Below are 13,464 nucleotides of genomic sequence, written 5' to 3'. Positions count from 1 at the left end.
ATTTTCTGAATAAGAACACCTAACAAAGTAAAAGTAAACGTTTAGACTGAAACAAAAATATATTCATGTTCAACTGTTGTTGGTCACAACTGATGAGTTTTGGGGTAAAAACAACCTTTAGGATCAGCTGGGTCTATAGTTATAACTACCTGTGAGCCAGCAGAGTCTCGCCCCCTGCAGTCATTAATGAGCTCTTGAGTTTCTCGCGTCAGACTTTCAGACCTGAACTGTGTTCTGGTTCCGATTCCAGAACCTGACCGTGAACCAGCAGGCTCATGGTGAGCAGAAATATGATTCATTGGTTCCATTGAGGGACCAAAAGGAGTCGAAATAACCAAAGTGTCTGTGGGAGCAGTGACATTTTCAGCAGGCTTTTTGTGCAAGTTTGTGAGATTTCCCTCATGTGCCTACCTGTCTGCTAAAGACAATTTCTGTACAGAGTTTGTCAAATGGTCCTCTAGATCATGTGTTGATGGAGCTCTGTGTTCAGGTGTCATCTTTGGGCTACATTGTTGGAAATGATAATGTTGAGAAGCATTGTTAAATTCACATGTTGCATCCTACTGAAGGATCTTCTTGGAGAGCTCAGTTTGGTGATCTTCTTGGTTACAGGAACTCTCAGGACGATTTAAAGTTGGTTCGTTTTGACCATTTCTTTCAGACATTCGTTCATCGTTGTGTTTGTGTTGTTGATCATCTCCAGATTCTCTGCTATATTTTCTTTTGGGTACTACATACACTATCTCTTCATGTGGTGTTCTCTTTGCTAAAAAATCTAACTTTTTTCCAGAAATTTGATCTTGTAATCTAAATAACATGGATGAGCGATGTGATCCTCCAGAGCACTGAACAGAATCAGAACCATCATCACATCCATCATTAGTCAGTGTAGTTCCTCCAGTTTGTGGAAGTTTCTCATTTGTTCTCTGCTTGTTTCCAGTATCTGTGTCTCTCTGTTGAATACATGAGTTCTTCCTGCTTCCTTCATCATGTTCCACATTCATGTTTGAAGGATCATCTCTGCTTTGACCACAGGCTTCATTGCTTAAGCTTTCAAAATCTTTCACTGAAGTGGAGACATTACTGCTGTGAACATGTTCTGCTCTTTGAACTTCTACTGTCTCCATATTTCCGTTGCTCTGGATACTTCTTCTCCCTGTCGGACTTCCTGTATAAATGTTGTTTACTGTGGATTTGTTCTCGCTCTGTTGCTCATGCTGTGTTGATCTTCTCCTGTTCTCTCCCTCTAGTTCCTGACTCCTCTCTGAAGATCTCACTCTGCTTTCATCTCCACTGCTCTGTAACGGATTCTTATAAAGGTCATAAAATGTCAAATGTTTGGAAGCTTTTGTCTGGTGTTCTGGAATGTTTTCTTCTTCTTTCTGCTTCTCAGCACGCATCCTCATATGATCTTTCAAGTTTTCTTCTTCTTTCCTCAAATTCATCCTCATCTGATCTTTCAAGTTTTCTTCTTCTTTCTTCACATTTAACCTCATCTGATCTTTCAAGTTTCCCTCTTCTTTCTTCAAATTAATCCTCATCTGATCTTTCAAGTTTTCTTCTTCTTTCCTCAAATTCATCCTCATCTGATCTTCTTCTTTCATCAAATTCATCCTCATCTGATATTTAAAGTTTTCTTCTTCTTTCCTCAAATTCATCATCATCTGATCTTTCAAGTTTTCTTCTTCTTTCTTCAAATTCATCCTCATCTGATCTTCTTCTTTCATCAAATTCATCCTCATCTGATCTCTAAAGTTTTCTTCTTCTTTCCTCAAATTCATCCTCATCTGATCTTTGAAGTTTTCTTCCTCTTTCCTCAAATTCATCCTCATCTGATCTCTATAGTTTTCTTCTTCTTTCCTCAAATTCATCCTCATCTGATCTCTAAAGTTTTCTTCTTCTTTCCTCAAATTCATCCTCATCTGATCTTTGAAGTTTTCTTCTTCTTTCATCAAATTTATCCTCATCTGATCTTTCAAGTTTTCTTCATTCCTCCATCTCATTCTCATCTGATCTTTCAACTCTTCTTCTTCTTTCCTCAAATTCACCATCATCTGATCTTTCAACTCTTCAACTTCTTTCCTCAAACTCTTCATCATCTTATCTTTCAACTCTTCTTCTTTCTCCACACTAATTATTTTCTTCTTAAGACTCTCCTCTGTTTCTTGTCTTTCTTCACTGTCACAGCTCTGTGGTTTCTCATGGCTCCTCTGACTGTCTACAGTCTCCTCATATTCTTTTGGTTCATTTGTTTCACCTCTGAGTGTTTCAGAGGATTCAGGTGTGCACTCCTTGTTATTTTCTTCATTCAACGCTTCCTCTGCAGAAACTGAAGTTTACCCACAAGACAGAAAAAAAGACATTTAAGAATATATCACAAACATTCAGAAAAATACCAATGGAGCATGTTTGTGATCTCACTTTTCCTGTAGAACAGCAGATAAGCACCCCGAGATCTAGTGGGATCAACATGATATACGTCATTATTATAGTTAGGGAATGTGTGGAGTGAAATAAAGACATGGAAACTTACGTCTCCTTTGTATCCAGTTGGAAGAACTGATAGTAAAGCTGCAAAACAACGTAGAAAACTTTGCTATAAATAAAGTTTCTGTGCAAAACATCATTTGTTTTTGTAGATAAAAACACTGAACAATACGTACATTAACTCTACTGTCATTAAAGTGATACCATTTCCCATCCTCGTGGGACTTGATAATTGCAGTGTAATTTCCACATTTCAAATTACCACGATGTTCCACAAATGCATACAGCTCATATGTCTGGTTCTGGAAACAAAACACACAATAATTTAAATGGGAAACACAAAAACAAAATAGTGAACATAACAGATTCTGCATCTTACCTGAATCTCTAGAATAGGAGGAAGCTCCACTCTGCGCTCCACTTTGTAATAATACATATTACTGTAATCAAACCTCTTCAGCAGCAGCATCAGAACTTCAGGATGTTGTTTCAGTTCAAGTTTCTGATTGAAAAAAACAAAAATATTGGAACCATTAGTACCATTCTGATCTATTTGTACCATTTTTTAAAGACTTTTTACAAAACAAAAATACTTTATAAATATATGGCTTTAATGATTAGATGAATTTTATAGATACAAAATATTTTTTAACCCAAAGGGCCACAAATCCAAACTAATCTAAGAAAATAAAAAAGCAACAAATCAAATATAAAAAAATAGAAACTTACAACTGTAGAATCAGTTTTGACTTTGCAGTCCTCACAGAACAGCTGGTCCGGACCGTTGACCTCTGACGGACGGAAGTATTGAGTGATGCCGTCCTCCTGTGACATGTATTACTGTTATAACATGAACTAAAAACACACAGTGTTCAGTTGTTGGTGAATGTGACTAAAGGATGTTCACAAGAAGGATTCTTTGAAAAGACGTGATTTAGAAAAGTCTTCTACCACCATTCACATAAAGAGTGAAGGTAACTGTCCATCACTGATTCTACAGATTTTCCTGCCTAACAAGAAGATGGAAGTCTGTAATGTTCTTCATTGGTGCTGTGAAAAAACTATTTCATGTGCAGTATTGGATTTTTTTATGTTTTCTCTGTAAGACGTAACTCACCCATTCTCTGGCCAATCAGGGCGCTTCATCAATTATCTCATTCCTTAATTTATATATATTTTTTCAGTAATGTCTCACTGTTATGTTAAAAACTACATGTGTTTATGAGTCACATGATCATTTACGTAGCAGCAAACATCTGTTCTGTTAAACATGAATTTGTCAATATGTGTAATAACGGGATCTGTGGTTATTTTTCTGTATTCTGTAACTTATAAGGATAACTAAAATTCATGTGCTGTGATCAAACGTCTCCATCTACCTTTCTGCACTTAACAAAGTGACCACTAGAGTACAGCGTTTTACTGCATACTGTTAAGTGCCTGTAGATGGAGCAGTGGAAAGCTGACCCCATGTACTAGCAGTTAATTTGAGAACTTATTGATTTGTTCTGATTCATATTTTATGCAATCCTCTTAGTTTTTAACTAACACAGAAAAAAATGTAGTTTTGTATTTCACATTTGGTTTGTACAGAACCACTGAGTCACCAGACGACGGTATGTGAGCCTAATGTGGAGATGGAAACTGGTCCAACAGTCCCCGACTGTAGTGGGTTAACACATTTATTTAAACCAGAACAATACTAGCAGATAAGGAGCTTCTTCCCCACAGCTACACTTCAACTGTGAGAGACTAAACATAAAAATATGAAACCACGAAATCCCACTAAATGGGGCAGAAAAATTATGTTTTGGTCCTAATAAAAAGTAAAAATTCTACTCTAAGACCTGATACTTCTTCTTTAAGAAGTTATTCTACTCTTCACTTATTACCTGTAATATTGTCACTTGCTTGAACTAATTATCTGTATAAATGACACCTGTCCACAACCTTAAACAGTCAGCCAGCAAGGCCATGACTGCTCCAATGGCTCAAGTCTAGGGGGAAAACCAAAAATGGGATTATAACAACAACTAGACACCAATGAGAAAAAGGAACACTGTTTATTACATAAGGGAAACAAAGAAACTGTGCCCTGATTAGCAAAAGGGCAGAACACTTAGTGTGCTGGGTTAAACAAAAAGGCAAAACAAAGGAATTGGAACCTAAGACTGAGTGGACAAAGAGAGGAAAAGAGAATTAAACAAACCAACACCAAACCAGCTAAAACCCAACCAGCTCCTCAGCCTGCTTCACTGTGTTTTCCTGTTTTCTCTATAATAAACATGAAACACCTCTTTCACTTTTTTAAATGAGAAAACTTGAAGAATCAGTGACTCAGAAATACTTTTATAAATATGTACATAAGATAACTAGGAATTGGAGAGATTCAACCTTCTGTGCTGAACAGAAGTGTCAGCTAAATACATTTGGGTCTATTTGCATAAATGAAATGCTACAAGATCAAACCTAAATATTATTGAGAATATTGTGCAGAAAAAAAGATTCCTCACAACTCTGTACTCCGCCTCTGAATCCACCAGTTCCAGAGGGAGACTCCAGCATGGATTATCATCACATGTCTCAGTGTCACATTTGGAGCATTTGTTCTTGACTCTCAGAACACCCTGAAATATCTGCAACGACAGAAGACAAAGCTTACCAACTTTTCCTCCTCTATTCTGTCTCACATTTAATGTGAAGATCATACCTGAGACGCTTCAGGATTGGTTATATTCCTCAATATGTTCTCAAAGCATTCAGCAGCATCAGCCTGAGCATGAACTTCAGAGGATAAAAAGATTAATAACATTTAATTTAAATTGTTATATAATGTTTTCCAGAATACAGTATTTAGCTTAATTTCAGGTAAATTAATTGAGTTTCATTATGACACAATGACTAAACAGGTTAAACTTACTCTAACTAAACAATGTACCTTTAACATTGAGAATCTTTCACTTTTTCATTGTTTGAAAATGTAAAACTATTCATTAAAATGATTTATTTTACCATCAGTGATTCCCAGCGCCTTCGTGATTTTATAAGTATTGCCGTTTTGTTTCTTCAAGTCATCAAAAAGCTCCTCCAGATAACTATCTAGTGATCCGGGGGGGCTTCTGTGAGGACCGTGAACACAACATGAGAAACAGTTCTGATGCTTGATGGACAGATCGTTTCTGCGCGTGCGCAACAAACCTCTGGAGGGCTTCTCTGAAGTCTGGGGTCATGAAGAGCACCTGCAGGACGCTGTTCAGGTAGCAGGTAAACCCCTGGTTCCAAAGCCCTTTATACGGGACACCTTCAGGCACGAGCGCAAACAAAAATGCGGCTTTTAAAGTTACGAAAAAATGTCGTAAAAAATAAAGTCCCCGCCGCCTTATTCTTACCAGTATACTGTTGGTATGTTGATGAAGACATTTTAGTTTATTTGAAATAACAGTTTTTTTTCCCGAGGTTTTCTAAAGGCTGATAATGCACAGAAAAATAATAATGAATGAAAACAAAGTCGCAAAGAAGTTTAGGAAATATTAGAACTTACCTGGAAATGAATGAGGAAAACATTGAAAGCTGAGCAGTTAAACGACTATAGACTTAAATGTCTGAAAAACACTGAACGAAATAGTTTCTGTTCTGTTTTATGACACGCCCTTCTGGTGGTGCGTTCACAGACCTACAAACATTCACAGTGCTCCACTTGAAACGCTTTTCCAGTTTCATTTGACTTCATTTAAAAGTAATTCTCATGATGGCAAACACACAGGAGTTTTACTTTAATTATTTAAAGCTAATAATAAATAAAAGCACAAAGTATAAAACAAATGATCAGAACTTTGACTTTATTTCTTCATGTTAGACTTCATCACCGTGTGAGGACAAAGGTGATCAGTTTTATTTGTGTTGAAGTGTGTTCATGTACATGTGGGTGTGCTGTTTATTTTCTGGTTACAGTATGATTTCCTGTAAGTGCTGATGGTTTCTGATTGAAAGTTAAGTGACCTCCAGTCTAATGACTCAGTAAGGTCAGTTTGTAGACTTCACTTTCTATTTCTCAGGAAACCAAATTTAATTTTCATTAGTTTCATATAGAATTGAGGCTTTAATCTAACAAACTGTGATAATATAACCCAAACTGTGGACATCAGGTGTTTTTTTTCTGTATTTCTTTCAAAAACCTCTAAAGATGTAAAATATTGAAATACACTATATTATGTTCTACGAGTATTGAGTGTGATGCAAATGAACTGATGAAAAAATGAAAGGATAAAGTTCGCAGAAAGATATCAGAGAACATGCAGATAAGATAAAACATTCCAACATTGAGCTTTCTCCTTTCATTTAGACATAATTTATGGTCTTCAAGGTCAGTTTGTGCACAAAAACATATGGAAACCTTTGGTATTATCATTAATATTTATTACAAAGGATCAATCAGAGAATAATGCATCAGTTTATTTATGCACCATCATTACAGACTTAAAACCTGATTAATAAACACAGATTTCAAACAGTCATTTTCCATTTTTTTTCAAAGTTTCTAATTTACGTTTATAGAAATAATCAGTTCAAAACATATTACCACCAAACATTTTAAATGACAACATGCACATGACATGTCTGAGCTCCTCTCAGCCCCTCCCTTTCCCTGCCTTGCTGAGCTGCCCTGATTGCTCATCTGCCTCACCTGTTCTGCCAGCTATTTAGGCCTTGCCTCTCCAGCCTTTCCCTATCAGATTCTTCTCGACCTGAAAGCCCTATGTGCGAGATCCCTGCTCTAAACTTCATCCAGTCTGTCTGCCAGCTGAACTCCAGTCTTCATCCAGTCTGCCTGCCAGCCGAGCTCTAAGCGTCGGCCTCACCTCACCCCCATACTAAAGACTCCTCTGCAATAAAACTTTCAAACTTGCCCTCTGTTTTTGACGCTTTACTCGGGGTCCTCTTACAGACTGCCCAATAGAAGAATCTGACCAAACATGGACCCCAATCGTCATACAAAGTGGAAAGCACAAGCAGAGGGCGCTGTCAAAAAACTAGACTCCCAGGTGTCTGACCTCAGTTTCCGAATTGAGGAGGTGACTCGACTCGTGCACAGACTAAGTATTAACGAACCTGCTGGGGCTCGTCTTCCCCCGACTTCACCGGAGCCTCGTATTCCTACACCTGAGCGTTTTGCTGGTGAACCAGGCCTCTGTCGAGCCTCTATAATGTTCTCTTCATTTTGCTCTCCAGCCCACTACGTTTGCTGCAGAACGCCCTAAGGTGGCGTGTGTGATCTCTCTGCTGTCTGGACCAGCAGCCTTGTGGGGACGGCGGAATGGGAGAGAGACTCTGAGATCTGTCAGTCCTTCAAGCTCTTCTCAGACGAGTCAAGGAGGGTTTTTTTCACCTGTGGAACCCAAACTTGAGGCTTCCAGACGACTACTCTGTTAAGGTAACCGGTCAGTGGACCAGTTTTCTATAGAGTTTCGCACATTGGCTGCGGATTGTGCATTGAACGAAGACGCCCTGTATGACATATTTTTTAACGGATTGTCTGAAAGAGTCAAAGACGAGTTGGCTGCTAGAGAACAACCAAAAACCTTGCATGACTTGATAGAACTAGCAGCACGTATCGATAGACGCATAAGGGAGAGACAGACCAGTAGGAATCCCAAAGGACAGACCATCTACTCACGGCCTGTGAGGAGGCAGGTTCCTGACTCTTCAGGACATGCAGATCACACCACTGAGGAACCTATGGAGCTCGGGAGGATGCAATTAATTCCAGAGGAGAGATTGAGGCGGATTCAGCAACATCTGTGTTTGTGCTGGGGCTGGCCACATGGTGCGTAACTGTCCGTTAAAAGGAAAGGCTCAGCAGCATTGATGGGATCGCTGCTGAGCCCTACTGAAACGGTGTTTGCCAAACCTCACCCATCAAGCTTTGCCTGCTTTTACTTTGATAACAGGTCAGTTTCTTTGCCTCTGTTTTTTGACTCTGGAGCTGATATTGAATTCATTGATGAGGAAGTCATTGATAAATACAACATCCCATGCCAACCCACATCTAGAGCTGTCACAGTCAAAGCCATTGATGGTCATGTCATTTCAGAATGTGTTCGGCGTACCCTCCCCATCAGGATGCAGATCAGCAATCACTCCGAAGAAGTAACCTTCTGGGTCATCCGTGCATCCTCTCATCCTGTCATTTTGGGTCTCCCCTGGATGCAGAGACACAACCCACAGATCGATTGGGGAACAGGCAGGATTCTTACATGGGGGTCTGGTTGTTCTGCTCGCTGTTTTACCACTGCAGGTGTCAAGGTCAGACAAACTAATAAAACCACTGATGTATATCCAGCTCTGTCCAGAGTTCCTGAAGTATATCATGACCTGAAAGAGGTCTTTAACAAGCACAAAGCTTCCTCCCTTCCACCTCACAGTCCATATGACTGTGGGATTGATTTGTTACCTGGTACGTCCCCTCCTTGGGGTCGCCTGTATTCTTTATCTGCACCTGAGAGACAAGCTATGCAAGAATACATTGAGGAGTCCCTGTCTGCCGGACTCATTCGGCCCTCCTCCTCGCCTGCCGGGGCAGACTGTGGGCTTCGACTGCGTGCATAGACTATCCATCCATCCATCCATCTTCTTGTCCGCTTCTTCCCTTTCGGGGTCGCGGGGGTGCCGGAGCCTATCCCGGCTACTGATGGGCGAAGGCTGGGTACACCCTGGACAGGTCGCCAGTCTGTCGCTGGGCCTCAATCACACACACACATTCACTCTCACATTCACACCTCAACTCACACATGCACGGGGAGAACATGCAAACTCCACACAGAAAGGTCCCAAATCCCCCAGCCGGGATTTGAACTGGAGCCTTCTCGCTGTGAGGCAAGGGCGCTAACCACTGTGCCACCATACAGCCCCGTGCATAGACTATAGAGGCCTAAACCAGATCACATTGAAAAACCGTTACCCTCTTCCCCTGATCGCCTCTGCATTCGAACTATTACAGGGTGCCTGTATCTTCACCAAACTTGATCTTCGTAATGCCTACCATCTTGTTCGGATCAGAGAAGGCGACGAATGGAAAACTGCATTCAACACCCCCGCAGGGCACTATGAGTATCTTGTAATGCCGTTTGGCCTCACTAATGCTCCTGCAGTGTTCCAGAACATGGTCAATGATGTTTTGGGAGATATGAATAACATTTTTGTCTTGGTCTATTTAGTCGGCATCTTGATTTTCTCCCGTTCTGAGACTGAACACGTTCTTCACATCCGAAGGGTGTTGGAGAGACAGTTGCAAAACAACCTGTATGTCAAAGCTGAAAAATGCGAGTTTCACACCCGTTTCACCTCGTTTTTGGGGCACATAATCACCCAGAATCAGATCAAAATGGATCCGTCTAAAACCCGATCCATTTTGGAATGGTCAGTCCCTGAGTCAAGAAAACAACTGCAATGGTTTCTGGGGTTTGCCAACTTTCACAGACGATTCGTTAAGGGCTATAGCCAGGTCGCTGCTCCTCTACATGCCCTTACGTCTTCCAAAACCATGTTCCATTGGTCCCCTCCTGCCAACGAGGCCTTTCTGGAACTGAAAAGGCGGTTCACCACGGCTCCTGTTCTGACAATCCCGGACCCAGAGAAACAATTCATCGTTGAGGTTGAGACTTCAAGAACCGGGCTTGGAGCGGTCTCATCTCAGAGGTGGGAGAAAGATGACAGTGTTCACCCTTGTGCCTACTATTCCTGCAGAGTCACTCCATCGGAGAAGAACTATGACATCGGTGACCGCGAATTACTGGCTATGAAGAAAGCATTTGAGGAGAGGCGGCATTGGCTGGAGGGAACCAAGGTACCATTTCAGGTATTTACTGACCATAAGAACCTTGAATACCTTCGAACCGCTAGGAGATTTAATGCCCGGCAAGCTCGCTGGTCCATGTTTTTCTCCAGATTCCATTTCAACCTCACCTACAGACCGGGCTCTGAGAACACAAAAGCAGATGCTCTGTCTCACCTTTTTGAAGCCCCAGAAGAGGAACCTAGTTACGAGTTTATTCTGCCTGACTTCTCTCTGTCCTCCGAACTGACATAAAGAACAAAATTGCCTCCGTCCTACAGCACCATCCCACTCCATCTGCCTGTGCGGATCAGAGACTGTATGTTGCTGACCATCTACGGTCTGAAGTCCTGCAATGGTGTCATGATTCTAAGCTTTTTTGCCATCCTGGCATCAAGAGAACCACAGCCATAGTCCAAAAGCGGTTCTGGTGGCCTGCGTTGCTTGCTGACGTTAATGAGTATGTCTCTGCTTGTCCTGTGTGTGCTCAGGCCAAAACGGGAAGACAACGTCCGGCAGGATTACTACACCCCGTGTCAGTGCCACACAGACCCTGGTCACACCTGTCCATGGACTTTGTCACAGGACTGCCTGCCTCTTATGGTAATACCACCATACTTACTGTTGTTGACAGGTTTTCGAAGATGGCACACTTCATTCCTTTACCCAAGCTCCCCTCTGCCAAAGAAATGTCTAATATTCTGTCCCAGCACGTCTTCAGAATCCATGGCCTGCCTAAAGAAATCGTTTCGGACAGGGGTCCACAGTTTGTGGCCAGGTTCTGGACCGCGTTCTGCAGACAGTTAGGCATCACAATCAGCTTGTCATCTGGCTTTCACCCCCAAACTAACGGCCAATCCGAAAGACTCAACCAAGAACTCGAGAAAGGGCTGCGCATTCTTTGCTCCCAAGAACCCGCCTTGTGGTCACAGGAAGTGGTTTGGGTTGAATATGCCCATAACAGCCTCCCTTCAGCTGCTACAGGGCTGTCACCTTTTCAATTGGTCTATGGTTTTCAACCCCCAAATTTTGAAAGTCAAGTAAAAGGAGGCCTCGATTCCCTCAGCTGTGGCTTCAGTCAGACGTTGTCCCCGGACCTGGATGAGGGCTCGGAGAATCCTGCTCCGCTCCGTCGCTGGATACAAAAAAGCAGCAGACAGGTCCAGGGTTGCTCCTCCCCCTTATCAAGAGGGCCAACGCATGTGGCTGTCCACAAAGGACCTTCCCCTTCGTGTTGAATGCAAGAAGCTGGCGCCAAGGTTAATTGGCCCTTTTCCAACATACAAAATTGTCAACCCTGTGGCGATGCGGTTGCGGCTGCCCAGGACCCTTAAGGTGCACCCCACGTTCCATGTTTCCAAGCTGAAACCTGTTAATGTATCCACTCTTGTTTCCCCTCCCAGGGCCCCTCCTCCTGCTCGTTTCGTCAATGGTGGAGCTGCCTACACTGTTCGTCGCCTCCTTTGGTCTCGCCGTCGAGGTCGTGGGCTCCAGTATCTTGTCGGTTGGGAGGGGTATGGTCCTGAGGAGCGGTCCTGGGTTCCTGCCCATTTTATTTCGGATAATTTCCTGATCGTTGACTTCCACAGGGCCAACCCTGGGCAGCCCGGCCGGGTGTCTGGAGCCACCCGTTGAAGGGGGGGGGGGGGTTCTGTCATGTCTGAGCTCCTCTCAGCCCCTCCTTTTCCCTGCCTTGCTGAGCTGCCCTGATTGCTCATCTGCCTCACCTGTTCTGCCAGCTATTTAGGCCTTGCCTCTCCAGCCTTTCCCTATCAGATTCTTCTCGACCTGAAAGCCCTATGTGCGAGATCCCTGCTCTAAACTGCATCCAGTCTGTCTGCCAGCTAAACTACAGTCTGCCTGCCAGCTGAACTCCAGTCTGCCTGCCAGCCAAGCTCTAAGCCTCGGCCTCACCTCACCCCCGTACAAGACTCCTCTGCAATAAAACTTTCAAACTTGCCCTCGGTTTTTGACGCTTTACTCTGGGTCCTCTTACAGACTGCCCAACAGCAGAAGCCTAAACATGTTGGACAAAATTAAGAATTACATGATTTGTGGGTTATAATGATATGAAAAACTGAACTTGTCTTCACTTAAAGATGTGTAACCGCAAAAGACCACTTTGAGGATGAACTTTTTGAATTTATTTTTTCCCTTTTTGCCTTTTTTCATTGTTCCCTCCCCTCTCCCTGAGTCCAGAGCTTCTGTTTTTGTTAAAGTCCCAACGCTTCTCTGATCAGAGCTCTGAGTTTCTGTGCTATTTTGTTGTTCTTCTCTGAGATCATTGATAGTTTGTCCCTGAGGTTCTGGAGAGTCCAAACTCATTTTGTCCAAATCGGCAGTTAAAATGTCCACATCTGAAGACTCGTGGATAGAAGCAGGGGCTTCATCTTCAGTCTTGCATCTTCTTCTGCTCTGTCTGAACAAACATCATTTAGTTTATCTGGATCTTCTCTTGTACTGATCTGATCTGATCTGACGTTTCCATCACTCCCTCCATCTGTTCCTTTTCTGTCGTCGTCTCCTCTGGTCTGGGTTCCTTCTTTAAATTTGTGCGCAGGTCCCAGTCCAACCAGAAGAGCAGCCCAGGAGGGGCGGTGCGGGTGAGCCCCCCAACCCCGACAAACAACCCACCACCAGCCAGCAGTACAGAGTATCCCCTCATCCCACCCCAGGTACGAGCCAGGGCCCCCCAAGGGAGACCTGTACCATGCCCCAGACAGCCGCCTGCGTCGCGAGAGGTCCAGGGGGGAGCGAGACAGGGGCCACCCACCCCCGCCCAGGAGAGGGACACCCAAGAGAAGCGGGGGCCCCATAGGAGTGATGTTAACAATGCCCGACCAGGCTCATCCACTGATGGAGTTATTGGAGAGGTCCAGTTTTGGAGGACCAGAACCCGCAAAACCGGGACATGGACACCCCCAGGCTCCGATGTAATTCGATCCCCTGCTCTAGATCTTAAATCTCGGGGATTCCTCTCCCCATGTGGAGAGGAGGCCGCCAGGCCTAGGAGACCAGCACCCAAGAGACAAGACCATCAGGCCGAGGGTCCCGCACCCCCCGCCAGGGATGTGGTAGGGGACAGAAGGTCAAAGGTCTCACCTTCCTTGTGTGATGAAAGTGTGTTGGTGTGTTATGTTATCTAC

At 43.2% G+C, this 13,464-nt stretch overlaps 1 protein-coding gene across 1 annotated transcript; it reads right to left on the bottom strand.

Moving 5' to 3' along the window:
• Positions 1-6: 6 nt before the first annotated feature.
• Positions 7-6,123, bottom strand: LOC112155967 (trichohyalin-like). Its single transcript, XM_036216617.1, has 12 exons — positions 6,029-6,123; positions 5,877-5,955; positions 5,686-5,788; positions 5,500-5,606; positions 5,198-5,271; positions 5,001-5,123; positions 3,217-3,312; positions 2,867-2,989; positions 2,664-2,789; positions 2,534-2,571; positions 2,422-2,456; positions 7-2,329 (listed from the first exon to the last, which is right to left on the bottom strand). Exons 2-12 carry the CDS (start codon positions 5,905-5,907, stop codon positions 561-563), a joined length of 2,625 nt encoding a protein of 874 aa, XP_036072510.1. The 5' UTR covers positions 5,908-5,955; positions 6,029-6,123; the 3' UTR covers positions 7-560.
• Positions 6,124-13,464: the final 7,341 nt, after the last annotated feature.

The sequence above is a fragment of the Oryzias melastigma genome, linkage group LG18 (assembly GCF_002922805.2).
Source record: "Oryzias melastigma strain HK-1 linkage group LG18, ASM292280v2, whole genome shotgun sequence".
NCBI classification, from domain to species: Eukaryota; Metazoa; Chordata; class Actinopteri; order Beloniformes; family Adrianichthyidae; genus Oryzias; species Oryzias melastigma.
Note: the sequence above shows the minus strand (reverse complement) of the source record. Positions and strands in the feature narration are given on the sequence as shown.

Bases quoted from the DNA above. Each gene is read 5' to 3' on its own strand.
- LOC112155967 (XM_036216617.1), bottom strand. From the start codon at position 5,907: ATGTCTTCATCAACATACCAACAGTATACTG. The intron at 5,124-5,197 runs GTATGATCTTCA...CTGTCGTTGCAG, and splicing joins CCAATCCTGAAGCGTCTCAG to ATATTTCAGGGTGTTCTGAG. The intron at 2,790-2,866 runs GTAAGATGCAGA...TTTTGTTTCCAG, and splicing joins CTCCTATTCTAGAGATTCAG to AACCAGACATATGAGCTGTA.